Here is a 13,431-nt window from a genome sequence, read left to right as displayed (position 1 = left end):
TAGTGGTCAATAATAATAAAATCACAGATCAACATGAGCAAAAAAATAAGTAAATTTCAGATTTAGAGTGATGCGCCGCCAAGGCATACAAAAAGCGAAACTGCCACTAAAAAGGAACACGAGACCATAGCCAGGTAGGGTATCCGCAGGAGACAAAGAACAGAAAATGCTCATCAGGGTAAAAGTTTCTTTCTTTCTTTTCTTTTCTTTTCAAAAGTCTTGCTTCCCAGAGACGACCACGTCCTTGCCATCGACGCCGTCGACACCCTCGGCGCGAGAAGAAGTATCAGACGCGGTCCTCTGAGCGGCGGCGGCGGCGGCGGCGGCGGCGACGGGCCTTCGACGCAGGAACCCGGCCTCGTCGTGCGTCGCGTCCCACTCGTCCAGGTCTGCCAGGGGCACGCGCACCAGCCTGTGGGTGTTGGCGCCCGAGCCCTCGTCGACGTCCTGGATCTCGGTCCGGATGCGGTAGCCTCGCCACCTGGGGAGGAGCGTCATCCAGAAGTAGTAGTAGATGCCGCATATGGCGAGGCTGTTGTTTGTTTCGGGTTGAGGGAAAAGAAAAAGTGAAATTGTCAGTGCGGTCCGGAGCCCGGGGANNCCGGGGAAAAAAAAAAAAAAAAAAAAAAAAAAAAAAGATCAGAGTTTTTTTTGTTTTTCTACTTGTACTTACATGGCTATGCCGACGAGACAGTACGTGGCGTAAAAGAAGCTGACCTCGCCGGCGTATATGCCCCCCTTTGGTGGCCACCACGGCATGGCGATGATGTAGACCTGCAGCAGGATGAAGAAGACGAGGACAAAGTCCCAGGCCCGGAACTCGGACCTGCCCAGGCCGGCCCGCTTCCTGCGGCGGCGGATCAGATAGACGCCGACGGCCATGGCCAGGTGGAAGACGCCGTCCGGGTAGGTCTTGAGGCTGACGACAAACTGGAAGGCGTCGCCGGCGGGCGGCGCGACGATCATGACAAAGGTCACGGCCCACTTGAGCAGGTAGGGGCCGAGCGGGGTGCCGAAGGGGCGGGTCGAGACCCAAAAGTCGGTGTAGGGCAGCACGCCCTGGCGGCCGATCTCGCGGATCATGCGCGAGGAGCCGATGAGGACGGCCAGCAGGTTGCCAAAGGCGCTGAGCAGGACCAGGACGTTGAGGGCCGTCTCGGCGGGGCCGCTGCCGAACACGGCGGTGAAGAAGACGGCGGCGGCGATCTCCCTGGAGGCGGCGAACTGGGACTTGGATACGGCGGCAAAGTAGGCGACGTTGCAGAGCATGTACAGCACCGACACGACGAGGACCGAGGCGGTGGCGTGCCTCTTGAGCTTGGGGATCGGGTTCCGGATCTCGTTGACCATGTTGAAGGCGTTGGAATAGCCCGTGTAGGAGAAGACGATGTTGACCAGCGCCACCGACAGGCTGTTGCCGTCGGTCGTGGTGCCCTCGAAGGCGTTGCGGAAGTTGCGGTGCGGGTCAGGGACGCGGCCGACGTTGCCGCCCAGGATCACGAAGCCCGTGATGCTGATGAAGACGAGCGTCGCGATCTTGAGCGCCCCGATCACGTTGGTCGCCCAGAGCGAGTACTTGTTGTGCGCCACCACGCAGACCACGGCCAGCGTGTAGGCCGCGATGGCGACGCCCCTCATCTCCCACTCGGTCGGGGTCACGCCGGCGATGCGCCACACGTACCGAGACAGCACGATGGCGTTGGAGGAGCTGAACGACAGGATCACCGACTGCACCGCAAACGCGATGGGGAAGAAGTGCTTTGGGCGCGGGTAGGCTTGTTCCAGGTACACCACCTCGCCGCCGCTGCGGTTGGGGAAGTACGATGCGAGCTCCAGGTAGATGCAGACGCCTGCGATGGCCATGATGACTCCGATGAGCCAGTAGATCAGAGCCAGACCGACCGAGCCAGTCCTGTTGAGTACGGTAGCAGCTGTGGGTAAGATGTTTTTTTTTTTTTTTTTTTTTTTTTTTTATGTTTGTCAAGTTTTTAGCAATTTCAACTAACGTGTGGTCAGTTAAACAAAAGAAAAAAAGCATCAAGACTCACGCGTAGAAAATATGCCCGTGCCAATCATCTGGTTGACGTTGAGGAAAATGATGGTCATCCAGCCCACGTGGTATCCCAGCGGCGACTTGCTCTCGACCGGAGCACCGACGGCCTCCTGATACGCCGCACTCGAGCCATTGCCGGCCTTGACTCTCGTGTAGGCGAGCTCGCCGTCGTGAACCACGGATGGCTCCGAGTCGGAAGCATCAGCCGCCGCATCGGCTGCCGTGGCGTTTCTAGACCAAAACTTGATGGCCATTGGTTGCTGCTCCGCGCTGGCTACCTGACCTACCTAGGTGCTTGCTGTGTGTGACGCAGCTAGAGTTGCAGGCGGAATAATCGAGAGGCCGCGCTGACGGGTGCGAGGTAGACATGGTGCAATGTTTATAAGGGGCTGCCAAGAAGACGATGAAAAGGGCTCACCCTAGGGGGCCCCCCTTCTATGTCACCATACCTATCTATACCAGTACCATACACAAAATGATAAGACAGACAGGCTTTGCAAGGTGTGTATACATTAACAGCAAGGGGGTGGGTGAGAGAACTTGGCATTTATTTTTTGTTTTATTGCAAAATTCGTCTCGTAGCAGTCTTGGCGAGAAGCACAGCTACCATAAAGTATGATTCGACAATATCCAGGATGCTATTGCACAATCGATAAAAACAAAAAAAAAAGAGTGTAACCCCGGTTGGTGTCGGCGGCCAACATTACCGCTTGCATTGTTGAGTACACCCTAGCAACTGCCAAAGACTTGGCAAGTCCTATCACGATACAGACCACAGATAGGTGGTTGTTCTCTAAAAGTTCATCTTTATCCTAATAGGTGGAAGTTGTAGCCAAGGCTAGGTTCTTGCCTCTATGGGTTATTATCGTGCATCAAGAAGCACAGGCTACGGTTCCTAGGACAATCAAGACTTGGCGTACGACGGTTGCGTCTTGTAGCTTGTCTATCACTTGTGAGACCTTCCCAAAAGGGACCACCACCCCACGTCCAAACCGTACACGCCATCCATCCAAAGTCTGATGAGATCCTTGGACAAAACACACAAGACGAGATTCAAAAACGCCCCCAATTGACTTTACCTGATTGTTTGACTCCCTACTGTAGTACCAAGCACTTTGAACCCTCATGGCGAAAGTGAGGAGAAGGCTTTCCCCGCAGCATGGGATCCCCAAATGAAATACCCTTTTCTGATCACGCCATCGATTGTGTGCCCGTTGGCACCCATGCCGATTGGAACACCAACAACGCCCAGACTTGGAATATATTTGATCGGTATGCTAAACTCGATCCTTGTTTGGCCAAGCGACTTTACGGGCACATTTTTCTGCAGGCCGGAAACAGAAGCAAATGATTGCGCACCAGGGTCCCTTATCAGTGATTCAAAGATAGAAAGAAACAAAAAAAAAAGAAAAGAGAAAGAAAATAGGACTTGCACACATATACACACGCAATGGCCACTGCTGCAGTCTTCCCCCCAGCCGTGCAGCCCGATATTCAATACGCCCCGGACATTGAAAAATGGCACCAACGTACAGCCAAGAGGTTAAAGGAAGAAAAGGACCACCTGCAAAAAACCTTACCCAAAGGTTTCCCTGCTCAGTTGCAAGGCAGCCTGGTCTGGGAAGGTCAAACCGTCGGGCAGTCCTACGACTGGACTTATGTTTTGAACGAGGAACAGCTAGCAGAAATAGACGATGCCGTGAGGCACTTTAAGTGTAAGTTCGGTGGCCCTCGTAGTAATGCACCACGACATGGAGATGGATTTACATTTTCACAACGAATAAAAAAAAAAAAAAAAAAAAAAAAAAAAAAAAAAAAAAAAAAAGAAAAAAAACTGACACAAAATCCCCCCCGCAGCTTTAAACCTGCCCCTGGGCCACATAGACGCAGATACATTCCCACTGCCCAAAACCCGCCCCGAGCTGCGTCGCCTGTCACAGGAACTGCACAATGGCCACGGCTTCTTCGTGATCCGCGGCGTCGACGTGGACAAGCACACGCGCGAGGAAAACATCATCATCTACGCCGGCATCTCCTCGCACATTGCAGCCGTCAGGGGTCGCCAGGACTCGACCTTTAACGGCACCAAGGCCGACGTTGTTCTGTCGCACGTCAAGGATCTGACGTTGCAGCTCCAGCAGCAGCAGCAGCAGCAGCAGACGGCCAAGGTCAGCATAGGAAGCCCTGCCTACACGGCGGACAAGCAAGTCTTCCACACCGACAGCGGCGATATCGTCTCGCTGTTCGCCCTGGGGGAGGCCGCCGAGGGTGGCGCGAGCAAGCTGGCGAGCACGTGGCGGGTCTACAACGAGCTGGCGAGGACGAGGCCGGATCTTATCCACACGCTGGCTACGGACTGGCCGCTTGAAAAGTATGCACCGCCCCTTTTTTTTTCTCTTTTATCGGTTTCTCCATGAAAATGACCACCCTGAAAAAGAAAAGACGGCAACAGCGCTGACATATCCTCACCCCTTGTTTGCAAACGGATCAGCTTCGACAAGTCGACCAGCGAGCGCTACTTCTCCAGGCCGCTCATCTACCACCAGCCCGCGTCCGAGAGGCAGCCGGAGCGGATCCTCCTGCAGTACGCCCGCCGGTACCTGGTCGGGTTCGGCGCCCTGCCGCGCGGTGCCGACGTCCCGCCCATCTCGGAGGCGCAGGCCGAGGCCCTGGACGCCCTGCACTTCCTCGGCGAGCGCTTCCACGTCGCCACCGACTTTCGCAAGGGCGACATGCAGTACGTCAACAACCTGGCCGTCTTTCACGCCCGGGACGGGTTCAGGGATACGGTGGAGAAGCAGTGAGTGTATTTTTTTTCTCTGCTTTGTCTTATTAGAAAGTCTCGATACTGATCCGCCATCGTGGAAAACAACAAAAGACGACACCTCGTCAGGCTGTGGCTGCGCGACCCCGAAAACGCCTGGGAGACGCCCGAAAAGCTGCGCACGCGGTGGGGTAGGGTCTACGACGGCGTCACCCCTCAGTCGCAGGTGCTTCCCTTGGAGCCCTTTGTGAGAGGCGCTAGCAACGGTGCAGAGAGAGAGACGAGAAGTTAGCTCAGTGACGCTACTTGGCGATTTTCTATCGACCGGTTCTGTCATGTGCGAAAGCAGCAGATCGTGTTGCTTGGGATGGAGTTTTGTAGACCCGTATGGCTTTTTGCCACCCAGACGTCGGTTTCTGTGCTATTAATACTACAGTTAACCCTGGTCATCTTGGAGCACCTGATGGCGGCCAACGCGAGAAGTAAACTTTCTCTTAGGCTCCTTGTTCTAATTAGCTTTTTTTTAGCTTTCCGGAAGGACCAGACAGGTTGTGGTTCTGATTAATGTTTTATATGTATTCTTTTGGTAGCCACGAACCGCATTGTCTAGGCAGAGGTTCATTGGCGACCACACAAACAAAGAGAAGTTGGCTCGCTGCTCGCCGGCCGGGAGCACGGTTGGAGGAGGCAGTGTCGACAAAGTAGGGAGTCGTCCCACCGAGGAGGAAACCACTGGCCGTCATCTTTTGCGGCCCATTCGCTAGTGAGACTAATATAGATAGTCTTGTTCACTAGCCAGGATGGAAGATGGCGTCAGTTATCTCGCAAGCCGTAGAAACTGCAGGAGAGCGACTCTTACGCTGATATGGCTATTAACATGTCGTCCCCGATACATTAGGTCCTGAATTTTGGAAGACTTTCCCGCCCTCCATGTAGGGGTTGTCAGCAAGTACAGCAGCTAGTCCAGATAATTGCCATGTTAGCAAAAAAAGACTCAGTGGCCCCCTAGTTGCCGCTGTTGGAAATGCCGACCTACCTGAGCAGCCATATCGTCTCCAAAAGTATCCTGAACCTGGGTTCTGTGGCGGCCCTCTTGTCGGACAGAGACTCGAAAAGCAATACAAAAGGGACCAGTCTTGGAGTAAAATAGCATCAAGTTGCCACGCCGCCGCCCCAAACATCGTCAATCTCAAATTTTCTGATCGCAGCTAAACAGCCAGCGGCCAAGTCTCAGCGTGCATATCGGGGTTGGCCAATGAGGCAATGTTGCCAAGGAGTAGCCGGCAAATGCTTGCGCTCGCCCAGCGTAACCTGTGCCTGCAGTAATATGACGCCACTGTTAAGGGTCCCTAGAACGCTCAGCACCTTACTCCGGGTCGGCTGGCTGCTTGCTTGCTTGGCCATCTTTCAACTTCGAGCCATCTCATTAGCAGGTTCTCCAGAATGACTTAATTATACCAAGGGAATTGCATCGCGGTTTCCTGGTGATGATGCGCAGCATGTTGTCTGATGTCTCTGTATAGTAAAAGAGTATTTTTTTTTTTTTTTTTTTTACTTCCTAGACGACAAGGCAAATCACCCCGTGTGCCTTCTGGTACAGGCCGATTGAACCAAGTATCAGCTCTCCTGAATTGCGTACCCATGCAATCTTATAAACAAGGAAAGAATGGTTTTTGGGTGCAGTGGTTTAGACGCCCTCGGCTTCACAGGTACTGCTTCAGGGATAAATCGGTGTACTGTGAAGAAGACAGACAAACTGGTGTTTCCACAGCGCAGATTAACAGGTAGTTGCCCTGTGCATGTCTTTTTTGTTTTGTAAGCATTGCTGATATGATCGACCTGACCAGGGGACAACTGCAGTAAATGATAGTAGCAATTCGACAATCCTCCTGCCGAATACCATAGTGGGACAAACACTAGCGCATCATTGGTTAGCCCGTCACCATGCTCTGAAAAGGAATTCCAGAATCAGTTTCAATCCTCTACGAGACAGTCGGGATATAATTAGACATTGCGATCTTGCATGGTGCAAACATGCCGACACCTCAGTCTTGCGTTTGCTCGTGGTAAGGCATCAACAGCGGCCACATGGTCTTTCATCAAGTTAGACAAAAAAGGCCAAGTCTAGAAGCTCTTTCAAACCCTCCACTTCCAGAACCTTATAGTCATGATTCACACAAGTTGCTGTAGCATGACATCGCTGGCCCTAATTGGAAAGCCCAGCTACGATGATGTGTTGTTGTGTTCTGAGCAAGCAATCGGGTTGGAAACCGGCACATGTCCAAGCCGAAACGAGTCTTCAGGTCAGCCGGTTTTTCTTCATTGAGAGCGAGAAAAATCCCAAGGATAGTTAGTTATTAGGGTGTGCTTGGTTGGGCGTCGAGTCCAAATATCTTGGGGGATTCGAGGATGGGTGCCTATGGTCCATGTTCGTTGATGCCCGAAGTAAGAGCTGTCATTGCCAAGTGAATACGAGCTTTGTTTACCCACACCAGGTTCTTTTGGTGTGGCGAGGCAACCCAGGCCTGGACTTTGACACAATTGAGGGATGGGGTGTTCATCCCATCATTGTTGTGACTGCCCGAGATTGGGCTGGGATGAGTGCCGGTCATTACACGTCCGAGTCTAAGAACGGCGGATGTGGAGGTACAAAAACGGCCTCAGGTCCAATGACGGCAAGACGGACCACGATTGGTGAGGCTGTGTTTGCAAGTCGAAGGTCTCACCGCGTTCAAGGTCGCCAACTTTTAGCCTTTGAAAATCCTCTGGTTCGCTAAAATATCCTATTGTGGTATGTAAAAAATTGACCGAGAACCCTTTGCTTGATTGACTCTCCACTAGCGCTCGACTTGAAGAATGGCATACAGAATGAAGGGCGGGAATGAGGAATTTTAACTGCCGCCTGACGACAATCCACTTTCCTGACTCGTTCGCCATGGCGAAGATGGACCCGATAGAGGTTCATGTTCGCCAGAAGCGAATATCGAACTGGACTGGTTGGTGGCAGCCAGTCAGTTGAGAGACCATCTTGACCCAGGTCGAACTATGTACTTTGTGCGAGCGAGTGAGCAAAAGTGGGCTGGGGACGACGATTGGCACAATGCTGTGGGATGGTGGGGTCTTTTTTCCTGAGCCAGTCGCTGCAAGGCAGGGCGACCGCCTCACTCTGTCGAACAAAGATGCATCACGAATCACGGTTTGTGCCTGATAACTAAGGCAATAAGGCAACAAGATTTGACAACTCATCGGATGCCCCACTCGACTGGCAGTATCCCTGAGCGGGGTCTTGTTGTCCCACTTTTGATGGATGTCAATCACCCGGATGTTGCTGACCGCCGGGAATTTGCAAATCATACGTCGACGACATCCACTACCAACATTTTGATGAAAAAAAAAAAAAAAGATCTCGATAGATAGCGTTTGCAATCTAATGTCAGGATACCTTACCGGTAAGCTCGACTTTTCTTGATGACCTCTTTTCCTATTGGATTTAGCGGTGTAAAAAGACACGTCAGGGGCTATATGGTATTCCCCACCCACCGTCCAAGAATCTACATCAAAGTTCACGACAAGTTTTTGTGAATTCCACTTTTGGATTGAACAACAATGCCGTTCGTCTAGGCACCTACTACGTACACACGAAACCATCACTCAGCGATGGATGGTATTGGTCTTCATTTATCCAAAAATCCCATCAGTGTAACTTTTAATCAGTCCCACCAGCCTGCCGCCGAGGAACCCTGCGCCCGTCTGCATTCTTAACGCTAGGCAATATGCCCACGTGACAAAGTTGTCCTTGATCTGGGACTATCTCTAATCTTTTTTGTTTCTCTATTTTGCTTTTCCACTTCCCCTTCGTTTGTCCAGTCGGGCCCGTTGGCATGCAGCACAGATGCAGTCATCCGCTGTACGCCATCATTGGAGCTTTTTTGCATATCGACTGGCTACTTGCCCGTGGGTTTTCCTGCAGCTAGGGCGCTGCGGCACTCGCAAATCGGAAAGCGGAACCACCCTCCATCGACCATATGCGGTTGTAGTAAGGTACTTGGATGCACCGGCCAATGTGCTCAAACGATGTTTGCTTCTATGAACGCCGGGGGTTACATCGCATCGCGTCACTGTCTGTCAGACCCATGTTTGTTTGATGGAGCGTGGGAGTGAGTGAGTGACTTGAGAACCCGCCCAGCTTCGCAAGCAGGATGGCCACCTGCATTTTATCTACATGTACCCACACGCAGCCAATCCGGGGGGGAACTTTCAGGATATGGTGGTGTACCCAAGAGTGGCATACTGTATGCACGGCGGCATGGGGTGGATGGTCGAGCCGATGTAAGGTGTGAGAAGCAAACAGAGATATTCGGTCATTTCCCCAGGCCAGACCCAAAATCCCCCCCCTCGGCAGTCTTTGTGTGTTTGTGTGGTTCATTTTTGGGGTTGAAAGGACGCCCAACATCACCCTCCCACGCACGACGACGACTGCTGCATGCATGCCCCTGTCTATCCTCACACCAATCAACCTTTTCCATTATTACTTCCAGTACCTTGAGTACCAAGCCCATCCGTGATAGGTAACTACCTACTGCGCCTACCTAGGTACACATCCTCAGTACTGTATGGCCGGCCGCACACACCCTTGTCATCCATCCACAATGATCCCCCCGATCTAGTTTGGATTGGGTCCATGGCAGATCCCCAAGTCCAGCCCAGGTCTTGACTGGGTGATGCTTTTGTTGCACCACCAAATCCACTCTCATCCACTGCTGTGCTGATCATTCGTCCGCGGCTCTTTCGTTCCTCTCTCGTCTTCTCTCTGCTTCCCACCGCTCTCCACATCTTGATGAAGGTGGTCGTTGAAGTCTTATCGGGCACCGACTGGATAAATAACAGACCGTCCGCCATCACGACCCCACATTTGGTCTTCTTCCTATCCGATGAGAGGAGGAACCTAGTATCTATCTATCTATCTATCGACAGCTCCTGTTTTTACCTTTCCGCTTCATATTTGCCGCCTTTATCACTGTTGCGCAGGCATCAACCGCCTCCTGCAGTACCCTGTGACCGGCAAAAGCCTCGGTCTGCTGCACTCGCTCGCCTCGTCTTTCAACGCCTTCCAGCAATACCCTGTCTTGCCTACTGGAGGTGGGGAACAAACAGCCTCAAGTCGACTTGTCAGCAAAGATCAGCCATACGAGCCACGCTTCGTTCTAGAAGCACTATTGCTACAAGACGAGGCTTTCAACACAACATCCTGGTATAGGAGACGAACCTAGCTTTCAGCACTTGGAAAACGTAGACCAACCAGTGGCCCACAGCTCGAGACGGCCGCCTAGTGCACAGTGCACTGCACAACCTTCCGCCTCGTCGCGAACAAGATGCAAACTGATTCCTCGGCTGATCAGCTAGAGCTACAGAAGCTTGAGGAACAAAGACGTGAACTCGACAGGAGGATTGCTCAGCTCAAATCGACAACAACAACGGCGGCGCCTTCGTTTCCGCTGTCCCCGCTGTCGCCATCTCCATCTTGCCAGCCCAGCGATGCTCAAGGACCTCAGCCCACTACACAAGTCTCAGCACATCATGCTCGCCGACAGTCTGCAGCCCGCCCGGCGGCTTCGCCTGCTGTCATTCCCGCAACTCGCGCCTTTCCGGTAGGTTTTTCACCTTGAGTAGACAGGAGTCCTGCAGAGACACTGATGGCCTGAGGGATCTTAAACCTACAGAGCCTCGTAGCTGACGCAACTGCAAACTAGGACGACGAGATGGAATCTCACCCCATGAAGCGAGCCAAGACAACCTACGTACAGCCAACGTCAACTCGGGAGTCGGTCCCCATGGACCGATCATCCTCAACAAGGCCAACGTCTTCCATTCCCTTCAGCGGCACCGGAATGGTCACCCCACCACCCGTGCCTCAGTCCGTCCAGCAGCACTACCGACATGGGTCCATGATAGAAAATTACTCTAGAGATGCCCATCAGGCGCCAATCTCCGAGAGTCTCTTCAGCCACTCGATGCAAATAGATGGGACATACGCCAGCCAACCTACGACTCTCACAGGCTTCACTGGAGGCCCTGTAGCTCCTGATGTCGGGATGGACATTGAAGACTACCTGCAAGCTTTTGGAAATGGACTAACCGACACATACGTCCATTTTGATACTCCTGACATGCAACAAAACGCTGATGTCATCGCCCAGCAGATGCCAGTGTCTATTTGCGGCTCGCTGACCACGGCGCCAACCTTGGAGGACTTCAGCATGAGCAGACGTAACAGTATCATCCCCAACGATGGCTCTTCCGTCATGGGCCAACTTCCTGTCGGAATGATCCGTCTTGCTTCGCAGAGCTCTTTCGAAGACGGCAACTCACCAGACGTGTACAATGCCAACCAGCTTCTTGACGAGATTCCAAAGCTGGGTAAGCCCGCACCGCCATCAGATCAGCAGGACTTCTTCCAAATCGGCGCTGGTCCGTCTCATGCACGTGAGATGTACCCGCCGACTACCGTCTATCAGTCAACTCCGATGGTCCATTCCGAATCCAATCAATCTATCGACATTGGTTTTACTCAGATGCCTGACTACCGCCCGACCGATGTGTCTCCTTCAACTTCATGTGAGGCTGCTTCTGCGGGTATGGAACGTACGCAATCCAGTGCTAGCAGCAGATCAAACCAGTCGCTCAACCTGCGGGCCAAGGAGGCCATAAAGAGGCAGAATCAAAATGCCATCAAAGCGCCTAAATTACAACCCAAGCCATTGACTGTCAGCGATGCTGGTGGCACCGACGAGGCCAGAGACAAGACTGGGGTAGCGATGCCATCTACGTTTGCCACGCCGCTCAAGCCGGGAAAGACAGCCATCACGGCCCCCAAGAAGTACGAACGGCCGAAGCACCCCAAGGTCCACTGCACCAAGTGTCCTGACCAACCCGAGTTCCGCGGTGAGCATGAGCTTCGTCGGCACACCGACGCCAAACACAAGTCTACCGCGAGCAAATGGGTGTGCCGAGACCCCAGGGCAGCGGACCCCACGGCGGAATTCGAGGGGCCCGTGCCTGTTCAGCCGCTCGACCAGTGCAAGCACTGCAAAGGCAAGAAGCTCTATGGTGCCTACTACAACGCGGCCGCTCACCTCCGACGGACTCATTTCAAAGAAAAGCCCGTCCGGTCTCGGAATACTGGGGACAAGACCAAGGATGATGGCTCGGCGAAGAAGACCGACGCCGAACGCAGAGCCGGTCACGGTGGCGGCGACTGGCCATCCATGGATGTCCTCAAGTCGTGGATGGAGGAGATCAAAGTCAAGGTCTCGGACAGTGACGATGAGAAGCCTTTTCAGTGCGAGCAGGAAGCTACAGAGGCGGATGACGAGGAAACTGATGTCGAGGCCGAGCTCGAGGACCAAGACCCTGAGCTCGATGGAAAAGACTCGTTGTTTTACAGTGGTGCGCCCTTTGCTGCTCACGGTGCGGATATGGAAAAGATGACGCATGGCCACACATCGTTCCCTGTGGTCAACCGGAGCCTGTCAGAGTCCCTGACATTCCATGACCTGAACATGCACAACTTGGGCTACCTCCCGACGGGGTTTCATCTTTCCTCTGCAACCTATGGTGGAATCTGTGCCCCGCTGGACATGACAGCGATGGGCATGCCTCAGCTGCAGTCTTCGGGGATTCTCAGCAGCCCGTCCACCACGACCTCTACCATCACTCCCAGGAACGTATCGGACTGTACCGGTATGAACGGTACGGACGGCGTTCATCAAAGCAACCCCCAGCTTTTTGCTGTCAAGCAGGAGTCCTTGGGGGATGCGTCTCTGGTTTCTGCAAACCAGTGTACCTCTGAAGAGTTTTCTTTTGAAGCCCTGTTCCAGCAGCCCGACTGGAATTAAACAAAAGTTTCTGCTTGTTGATTGTTCTACAACAAGGCGTCGCCGCTCAACTTTTTAATTTCTTAATTAAGCTTGTGCTGTTATTTGGCTTTGGGTTCGGACATTCTTTCCCTTTCTCCTATGGACTTGTTTTGTTTTCTGCGTGTACCTCGAACCTCGAGCTGTTTCCTTTTCCTCTGCCGTTTCATATTACTACTTTCCACTATTGTGCTTTTTTCTCTTTTTAAATGTTTGAGCTTTCAGGTCGTTTTTTTTTTTTTTTTCTTTCTTTTTTGGATATTTATGGAGGACTTGTCGTCAACGAGCTGGGTCTTGGGATTAGCAGGCGGTCGGTGTTTCTGGTATAAAGTGAAATGAGCTCTGCGAAGAGCTGGCTTGGTTTTTATTTGCTGTTTTGAAACGTTGAGGTCTTGACTACTTCTGGTTTTTGTTTTCTTTGGTTTGCGGCGTTTTCTTACTCGGTTTCTCTCTTTTTTTTTTTTTTTTACCTTTCAAAACTGCCGGAAAGGGCAATAACGACGGATGCAAACTCCTGGTACAGACGTCCATGATGCTACCAGTTGTGGCGTCATGCCAGGAGTTCTGCGACGAGTCTACGATGTTTTATTACCATGTTCAATGAAATAGGGCGTCATGATGACCCCCCCAAATCATCAACCAAACTTGGATGTACCCGTCTACTGTCCTCATTGACTATGTACTCTGCCTACTTTTTTTGT

The 13,431-nt window shown here is 52.5% G+C and overlaps 4 protein-coding genes across 4 annotated transcripts; 3 read left to right on the top strand and 1 right to left on the bottom strand.

Annotated features, from left to right (window-relative positions):
• Positions 1 to 33: 33 nt before the first annotated feature.
• PpBr36_06213 (uncharacterized protein) lies at positions 34 to 2,361 on the top strand (the record flags this gene model as incomplete). The annotated part of the gene is made up of 4 exons (XM_029893359.1): positions 34 to 49; positions 218 to 537; positions 784 to 1,937; positions 2,055 to 2,361. 4 exons carry the CDS (start codon positions 34 to 36, stop codon positions 2,359 to 2,361), a joined length of 1,797 nt encoding a protein of 598 aa, XP_029746017.1.
• Positions 211 to 2,307, bottom strand: PpBr36_06214 (uncharacterized protein; the record flags this gene model as incomplete). The annotated part of the gene is made up of 3 exons (XM_029893360.1): positions 211 to 532; positions 674 to 1,931; positions 2,049 to 2,307. 3 exons carry the CDS (start codon positions 2,305 to 2,307, stop codon positions 211 to 213), a joined length of 1,839 nt encoding a protein of 612 aa, XP_029746021.1.
• A 1,142-nt stretch (positions 2,362 to 3,503) lies between the features above and the next one.
• Positions 3,504 to 5,109, top strand: PpBr36_06212 (uncharacterized protein; the record flags this gene model as incomplete). The annotated part of the gene is made up of 4 exons (XM_029893358.1): positions 3,504 to 3,768; positions 3,911 to 4,424; positions 4,545 to 4,853; positions 4,932 to 5,109. The coding sequence occupies 4 exons, from the start codon at positions 3,504 to 3,506 to the stop codon at positions 5,107 to 5,109; spliced, it is 1,266 nt and encodes a 421-aa protein (XP_029746315.1).
• Positions 5,110 to 10,189: 5,080 nt separating this feature from the next.
• Positions 10,190 to 12,712, top strand: PpBr36_06210 (uncharacterized protein; the record flags this gene model as incomplete). The annotated part of the gene is made up of 2 exons (XM_029893357.1): positions 10,190 to 10,465; positions 10,568 to 12,712. The coding sequence occupies 2 exons, from the start codon at positions 10,190 to 10,192 to the stop codon at positions 12,710 to 12,712; spliced, it is 2,421 nt and encodes an 806-aa protein (XP_029746015.1).
• Between the last annotated feature and the right edge of the window lie 719 nt (positions 12,713 to 13,431).

Source organism: Pyricularia pennisetigena (genome assembly GCF_004337985.1).
Source record: "Pyricularia pennisetigena strain Br36 chromosome 4 map unlocalized Pyricularia_pennisetigena_Br36_Scf_6, whole genome shotgun sequence".
Taxonomy (NCBI): domain Eukaryota; kingdom Fungi; phylum Ascomycota; class Sordariomycetes; order Magnaporthales; family Pyriculariaceae; genus Pyricularia; species Pyricularia pennisetigena.
Note: the sequence above shows the minus strand (reverse complement) of the source record. Positions and strands in the feature narration are given on the sequence as shown.